The sequence below is a fragment of the Ciconia boyciana genome, chromosome 3 (genome assembly GCF_034638445.1).
Source record: "Ciconia boyciana chromosome 3, ASM3463844v1, whole genome shotgun sequence".
NCBI lineage: Eukaryota > Metazoa > Chordata > Aves > Ciconiiformes > Ciconiidae > Ciconia > Ciconia boyciana.
The window spans coordinates 87,488,748-87,497,082 of NC_132936.1; the positions used below are offsets into that span (position 1 = coordinate 87,488,748).

Genomic DNA, 8,335 nt, shown 5'->3' on the forward strand with positions numbered 1-8,335 from the left:
ATTCCTGAATGGGGAAAATAGCCACATTTTAACAAGTTGTATTTACACGCAAGTATTTTAATGTGGCCTCATTATAGTTCATATCAGCTTTGGTGGGAATCTGTCAAATGTTATCGTATGATAGAGGTTACTATAAAAATTCCTGCAGTCCACAAAGAGTGTTGTAAGTCTGAAGTAAAAGAAAACAAAACTCCAAACTCCAAAACAAACAATTTCTGACTCCGTATTGCACGTCACCATCAATAGCATCATTGTTTCCATAGCTACAAATGTAGACTGCTTCAAAGGAAAAGAAGCAGAGAAACTGAAAATGACAATGCACAATCAAAACAGGCACATACAGTTTTCAGACAGCACATGTGGGATGGAGAAAGGAAGTAACATGGTGGCACAGAATTCAGTGGGGTTTTTGCATTTGACAGTAATGCCAGCGATCCGAGCACATCAAGCTCAGAACAGTAAGCAGCAGTAAACCTCTCACTGCAATACCACTTGATACGTTTCTACACCTAGTGGAAGGAAGAGAACAGAAAGGATGGGAAATACCCGCAGGAATCACCAAAGCAAACACACAGGGCAGGTGCCCCTCTCACTGATCTAGCCACCTGCAGACTGAGGTAGGCATAGCAGGTTTCCTTGGCATTTTCAGTGGTTCTGTGTAGTTGTGAAGACAATCAAATCCTTTCTACTGCTCTTATCACAAATGATACCAAAACATACATGCTACACCTAGTACTAACAATAACCATTCCAGGAAAGGATACAGCATCAAAGTGAATCACTGCACAGGGGGTAGATACAAAACATGAGGGTGAGAGCATACAGGGAAACATGAGGTCTCACCACGTGAAAGGCACTCCACAGCATCTAGCAACTATTCTGTCCTTCAGTATTAAGTTTCTGCCCTGTAAATATTACCTATGTAATAGCTTACTTCACTATCAACTAACTACTCCAGAACTATGACAACATCCTCATAACATTCATACTGGATAGGGAGGTAAATTCTGTTCTTCCTACAGCTGGAATTCCTGAGGTACACAAATGTAGACCTTTCTCTGTCAATTCTATAATGATGAGTGTTGGAATAAAACCAAGACCAGGATCCAAGACTTGCAACATTACCACTCTTCTGTGTTCTCGGAAGAAGAAACAACAGAATGTAAAGGTATACTGTAATTTAATTAAAAGACAAAAAAACACTTATTTCTAGTACCTTAGAGTACCCTGGCATTTGCAATATAGTACCAAACTCAGTAGTTTACACTGGGAGCAAGATGCCTCCATAGGTTGCAATGGCTTATTCAGAAATGCATAGTATCAGACTAATTCTTCCCTTACCTAAAGGAGTGACAGCACTTAGAAAAATCTCACCTACCATGTCCTTCCTTAGTCTCACAGGCTCTAAGGAATACAGTTATCTGTGATATCATTTTCTTCCAACAATCTTTTTTAAGGGAGCAGTTGATAAAAGCCACATGAGAACACAGTATTATCTGCACACTACACTGGAAGTCACCTCTGGTACAAGCAGAGGAGAGGAGAATGGTTATTAGAAAGTGGTGCTCACTATTGCCTCCAATGTTGTCACTGTGTGGCTCTTGCTCCTTTACAACAACATTTGCTAAGTATCACACTTTGGAGGCATAGTTTCTATGAAGAATATCAGATCACAGTAAACTAAGCAGTAGCTTGAGATTACAAATTCCGCCCTTGCTATACATGAGTACTGGCATACATGACCTTCAACAATTGTCACAAGAACAGAACAAACACCTTATTATCTTCATTACAGCATTGAAAGCCCCAACTGTTAGTAATTCTAATCAACTTTGGCAAAAGCTATTTTAACACTCGGGGCAGTGAGAAAGGTAGAGAATCAAAGTCTCAGTCACAAGAATAATATTATTCAGACAAGGCTAACCTTACTGCTACAAAATAAAGCTATCGTCTCTCAAATGAAGCTAGTTCAGACAGCAATACAATAAACATTAAACTTACAAATTAGAACTCCTAATCCTTGCAGCATATGTTCGACTAAAAAAGTAAGAAAAGTACAGTCCAGAAAGATAAAAAAAGGTTTAGCAGGACCAGCAGTAGGTCTAAAATGGAAGTTCCTCAAACACAACTCTTATTCTTTTAATTATTTGTGCCATGCATGAGATTAAAAAAACAAAAAGGCAGGTCAGGCTCTGAAACTTAGAAAAGCTGCACAATACAGCCCTTATATTACATCTCAAGTTTCTTCTTTAAGAAATAGCTTGCAGCAGTAAGTTACAGTTGATGAAATCTGAGATTTCTGTATGAACAACTTGTGATATTAAAATACTACGGATTCTAGTGTCTTATCTCTTAATTGCTGACTGGAATGGACTCTGTTGGAGAGGAAGTAAAAGCAGGGGTTTTACATTTTTAATGTTTGCCTCAGGCTACTAGCAGAAAAATTCAGGACTTTTTCTAAGGTATGTCAGTACCAACGATGTGTCACATGTCATTACTTTATAATTAGGCTGATAGCCAAAAAGAATAATGCAGCTGACATGCTATTAAAATAAAAACTATTCCCCAAGGCATAAAAACACTGACACAAGCATCCTAAAAGGCAGTGTAAAAATGATATAAGGAACTATTTATCTGTGCTGCTGTCTTTTCCATCACAGATTCAAATAAGTAATTCTAAGTTATGTATGCACTGAATATTTAATTATCCTATGCTGATTTAAAAAAAAAATTTCATATCCAAAAGCAAAAGGCAATGAAACCCGTCTTTGTCTATGAATACAAGCTACTATGAGAATAACAGGCTATCTACACTCCATATTACTCTAGATTACGATTTGATAATCCATCTTATATGTTAAAAAACTAGAACAGCAGCCTTTTTTGTCAAGAGTCTGCAATTTAAAGTGCAATACTGATTCTATAACAACTCAAGCCTTAAATACTGGATTTGTAAACACCAGAACTTCATTCTGTATAGAATTTTCTATAAAATGCTCCTGACAGAATCAGGATTCAGGAAACCCAGGGCTGCAACTCCATGTAGTTTAGAACATACTTAGTTCAGATTGTGTCTGAAAGTTAGACTAGCAGAATTACCAGATTACAAAATTGTGGTTTATAGCCAAAGTAATGGTCTTCACTCAGCACGGCCAAATTTTAGTTCTTCGTTAACACAAGTAGTAAGAGATGTCCCATCTATTCCTTGTAGGTACACATATCACAAGATGTGTGCTATTCCACATGTTGATGTTGTATAAACTACTGGAAGAAAGCATTGCCGCATTTGTGGACTTCAGCAACATTATTCAAAATATAAGACTTCAAATTCAGTTTCCTTCTGAAGCCAGCCCATAGCACATTTACATTTTTTTTCTAGCAACTATTAATACTTTTCCAGTTGGCCAAAAAAAAAAAAAAAAAAAAGTCCTTCATGAAGCTGGCAGATCTAGTTCTTTGTTCACTCTGCAGAATGCTTTCATTTCCAACACAATGACAAACAGAGAAGTATTGTGTTTTCAAATGTATTACAAGGAATCCTGTGATTTAGTTGTTGCTATTAAAGAATTATACTCAGAGATGATATATTCTGAAGTGAAATTATTTCCACCTAACTGTCCTCCTCTTACTATCCTGTCTGTTCTAGACACAGAATTTATAACACATTTGATTACAGCAATATCGTACTGCAAAAAAAGGCAGGTGACTTTTTAAAAAGTTATCTATTATTTTGTTGCCTATTCCTTGAATACTGCCAAAGGAAGGACTACTTAGTTTTCTCTCTGTACTCTAACACCAGTGTGCACAAACTTAAATGATCTTTTGATTCACCATGCCTCAAAAGTAAGTTGACATGTACAAAAATAAATATGGCAGGTAATGCTGTAGAAGGTCAGCGCTCTTCGGAAGTTTAATACTCAGTGCAGCACTTGCACTTCAGCGACAACAAGGGAAGGACCACTGCTACGCTGGAAGACACAAACTGATATCATCCCTTTACCGCCGATTTACAGACAACTGAAAAGGTGTTTGATGCTTTGATTTGCTGAGCATACACCTGAGGTTGTGTGTCCTATCCCCACTCCCCATTTTCAAATTTCCCCTGTATCACCAGGATTCTCGTCACTTGCTTCGGCAGTTCCATTTCAACCTGGAGGCTGCTCAGGGGCAATGTTAAAATTTTGGCATGAAGTTACACTAAATATAATGGATCACAAGCTTGACCAGTTCCTCAGACAAAGTCACCACGGGAGAAAAGAAACAGTTTCTCTGTGTTCTCCTTCCGTGTACTAAATAAGCTGAGAAACAACTTCTTTCTCAGCATGGAAGTACGTGACATATGTGGAAAGATTCTGTTTAGAAAGATCAAAAACCTATGAAGAACAATATAAGCTTTGGTATATTGCTTTTAATATCTGCAGCATATTTTCACATATAAATTCATGCATATCATTGCATTTTGAAACACACTTGTGGTGTTAATGGCAAGGTAACCCCATATTTTTCTAGATGTGCATTCTTACATAGATGGATAACTAAGGATAAGTTCATAAATTCATTCACTTATGTAAAAAGAGCCTAATTTTTCAAAATAGCAAATATGACCAACTAACTGAAATCAGCAACATATTTGAAAATAGAAAGAGATAAAAGCATGCATCAGACTTCACTTTGAGACTATTTTTTAATTTCTGGGAAAAGAATGCTTACCACAGTTACTGATGATACCTCAGTTCACCTCAAAGACTAAACTGAGTGTGTATCAGATGCTTTCTATTACAGTTAACTTACAAAAAGAAAAGTCAATGCCTCTAACAAAGTAAAAATATTGATTTTTTTTCCACCTGATAAAAACAACCACAAACAAGTTAGAAAGCACTGTGTTCTAGGAATAAACAAGTAGTTGCATAATTATGTATTTCAGTTTGTGACAGCAAAGTTATTTTTCTCCATTACTATTAGAATTTATTTTGTTACTCTTTTTTGGTAAATACGATTAAAGCTTCATAAAAAAAATAAATGTATAAACGCATCTCAAAATCCCCAAGCATTTACTGTCACTTAAATGAAAGCGCAGTGGCTAAATAAGCCCCGCTACTGGAGTTCAATGTCTGGAAATTTGTATATTGATGCTATTAGAATAACTACATTAGAAATCCTTCCCAGAGAGAATCCCTGGAGTGTATGTGTTTGGGTTTTTTTTAAGTTGTGGCGACTGCAAATAAGTAACATCTTTAATCAGTTTTTCCCCCTCATATGAAATAAGTTAATGGTTCTGACTTCCCTGCACTCTGAAAATCTTTGCCCAAAGACAGAAATACACAACATTGTATTATACAGTTCATATCTAGCTTTAAAATATATGAATTAATTTTACAAGTAGATTTTACAAGTGAACACTTGAACTCAAAACATATTCCAGTCTCTGCACATCACCACCATCACATATCATATGCATCAATGCAGAAAGTAAATGAAATACATCAAGCATTTCAAACTGAAAGCCAACTGTTTCTGAACATGATGCAAATTTGACACGTGTGCGTGTTTTACCATTTAGAACACCAGATCCAGTCATTTCTCAAAACAGGAGTCACTAGTAGTACCTGGGATAGAGACCTACTTTGCACATGCCATTTAGACTGCGTTAGGCAGCACAAATGTCAACAGACACAAAACATTCCAAATTAGTGGCAGGTGATCATGTTCTGAAAGCAGACTGCTCGATTCAACGCAAAGCACCTCCTCATGAAATTGGAGAGAAATAGCAAAAATAATGGCCTCACTTGCTAGGCAAAAGATACCAGGACGTCACCATGTCCCGAAGTCCCTTCCGCAGCTTTTGAAAAACACAACGGCTTACCTTTCTGTACACCAGCATGTTTGGGGATTCATCAGCTACCCCGTTGCTGCTTTGCCCATAATTATTTCCTTGTGCCATGTCCCACAAATTTGATCCGCTTTTGAACGTTGCACTGTAAAAGGTAAAAACGGTTTCAGTGAGACATGGCCTCAGGTCTCTTTCCTTCCCTGATGATTAATGGCCCTGACTTTCTACCAACATGTTATCAGAATCAGTGTGTGCTCTTACTCCAACAGATATTTACATTGGAGCAAAGCTGCTAATTCACCATTTACTGTCATTACTCTCTTTCGCCTGTAAATAATGAATGTAATATGTTAATCTAATTTAGACGTTAATGAATTGTCACTCCAAATAGCTCCCTGACATACCACTAACCACCATATCATGCAGACGCCTCCTCACAAAGCGGTCCTTCCTCCCCTGCACAGGCTTCACCGAGGGATACTCCGCACCGTGTCTGGAGACCCCAGTTTTGGGAGGGCTGACTCGGCCCGCGGCTGCGCGTTCAGCAGTGCCCTCTCCTCACGGCTCGGGCCACAGCAACTTTCACAGCCCCCAAACGCACAAAAAGCAAAGCAGACGCTTTAAACTTGTCTTTAATTCCCCAGCCCGTGCGTGCCCTTACACACGTGCCGGGGGAGGGAAGCAGGTGACGGGGGGGAAGGAAGAACCAAGCCAGAAAACCTTTCCGGCTGCTTTCACCTACTTTCATCGGACTTCACTGCAAAACACCGGCTCCGCCGCCAGCCCCGTCTCCTCCCCGCCCTCCCCCCGGTCACACGGGAGCTGCACTAAGCAAGAGCTCAGATCATGCCGTAGCTCCGGCTTTGCACGCAGGTGTAAGAATGTGCTCCATCTACAGACCGCACCGGCGGTTGCGGAGAGCCCGGAGGGCTGAGCTCTACTCCGAACACTCGCCTCCAAAGCCCTCACCTGCCCCCCAGACCTCTCGCGTGCGGGCTCCACGGCACCTCGCCCACAGCGGCGGCTCGCCCTGCCCTGCCCCCGCACTGCCCGGCCCTGGGTGCGCGCCTCTGGCAGCAAATGGCCGGGAGAACCGGCTCGCCCGGCGGGGAGCCCGGGGCGGCGCGGAGCCCGGCGCGGAGCCCGGCGCGGCGCCCGCCGTTTCAGCACCGCGGACAGCGGCGGCGGCGCCCGGGCGGCTGACGGCGGCGCCCCGGCCTCCCCCCAGGCGGCACGGGGCGGGGGCGCGGAGCGGAGCGGAGCGGTGCGGAGCGGCGCGGTGCGGGCTCCCCGCCCGGCTCGTTTACCTCCTGGGCCAAGGTCACTGCGCGGTGGCCGCGGCTCCTCGCCTCCTCCTGCTGCTCCTGGCGCGCCCCGCGCGGTCGGTGTCAGCCGGCAGCGGGCGGAGGGACGCGGTGATCGCTCATCACACACACGCACACGCACACACACACACGCACTGCGGGCGGAGGCGCTGCTGCCGGTGCCGCCGCCGCCGCCGAGGCTGCGGCTCTCCCCCGCTCTGCCAGAGCGGCGGCAGCTCAGCTCCCTCCCCGCAATGGAGCGGCCGTCACGTGGGGGACGGGCACGTCAAAGGTGCTGCTGCTGCCGCCGCTGCCGCTGTTGCTGCCGCTCCGCCGCACAGCAGCCCTCCTCCTCCTCCTCCTCCTCCTCCTCCTGCTCTGCTCGGCGCTCTCGGCTCGCTCACCGAAAACAGCGGCCAAGAAACTGCAGCTGCCAGCAGATCTGGCAGCAGCCCCTGTAAATGAGATTAGGCAGCACTGGAGGGCTGGGCAGGAAGAGAATGTGGGCTAATGGGATAGGGAAGGAAGGGGGGGAGTCGGTGGTGAAAGACACTGGTGGGGAAAGTGTGTCGCCTTCTTCTTAGTCCTATACCGACAGCAACAGGGAATCTGCCTCTTCCTCTGCCCTATGCTGGACACTTCATGTAGTTTTTCCAGTGAGAACTAGGGAGAGCTTGTGCCAGTTGGCACTGCAGACCTCTCTGAGCAGCGGAACGGAGAGAGCAGAGCGCGAGTCTGTTCCAGCCGGACAGGAAGGAGCCCTGAGGACTCCTCAGGACACCCTCAGGGCTGTTCTGCTATGTCCCAGGCATCTGCCTAATTTGTGAAGGCCTAGCATTGGCCATGATAAAAGAAAAAGGTCGGGTCTGTAAGTCTTAATTCCTCATCACATATGGACAAGAATGCTTTGATTTTCCAAAAGGGCAGAAATGCCCAGAACTCAACATCCACAAGAACACAAGATACTTAAGTGGTTAAGCTTTGGGATATTCCCATTTGAAAGTGTCTCTTCTGGAAACAGTAACTCTTACTACAAGGATGATCTTGCAAAAGAAGTCATCATCTACTGTGCACTGCACCTTGTGAAGTGTGCACTGGTAAATCACACAAATCAAGCACAGAGGTTTCCATACATACTGCGGTCACCTCCACTTTTACTTTTTCTACCTTTCTCACATCTCAAAGAGACTCAGATCAACAC

At 43.4% G+C, this 8,335-nt stretch overlaps 1 protein-coding gene across 1 annotated transcript in view; it reads right to left on the reverse strand.

The window, feature by feature from the left end:
• RGS7 (regulator of G protein signaling 7) overlaps nt 1-7,223 on the reverse strand; it is a 236,615-nt gene extending 229,392 nt beyond the window's left edge. Inside the window, exons 1-2 of the mRNA XM_072858044.1 lie at nt 7,138-7,223; nt 5,864-5,975 (exon numbers count right to left, since the gene is read on the reverse strand). Coding sequence (XP_072714145.1) covers nt 5,864-5,941 — 78 coding nt within the window. The 5' untranslated portion in view covers nt 5,942-5,975; nt 7,138-7,223. The remainder of the gene's footprint in view (nt 1-5,863; nt 5,976-7,137) is intronic.
• Between the last annotated feature and the right edge of the window lie 1,112 nt (nt 7,224-8,335).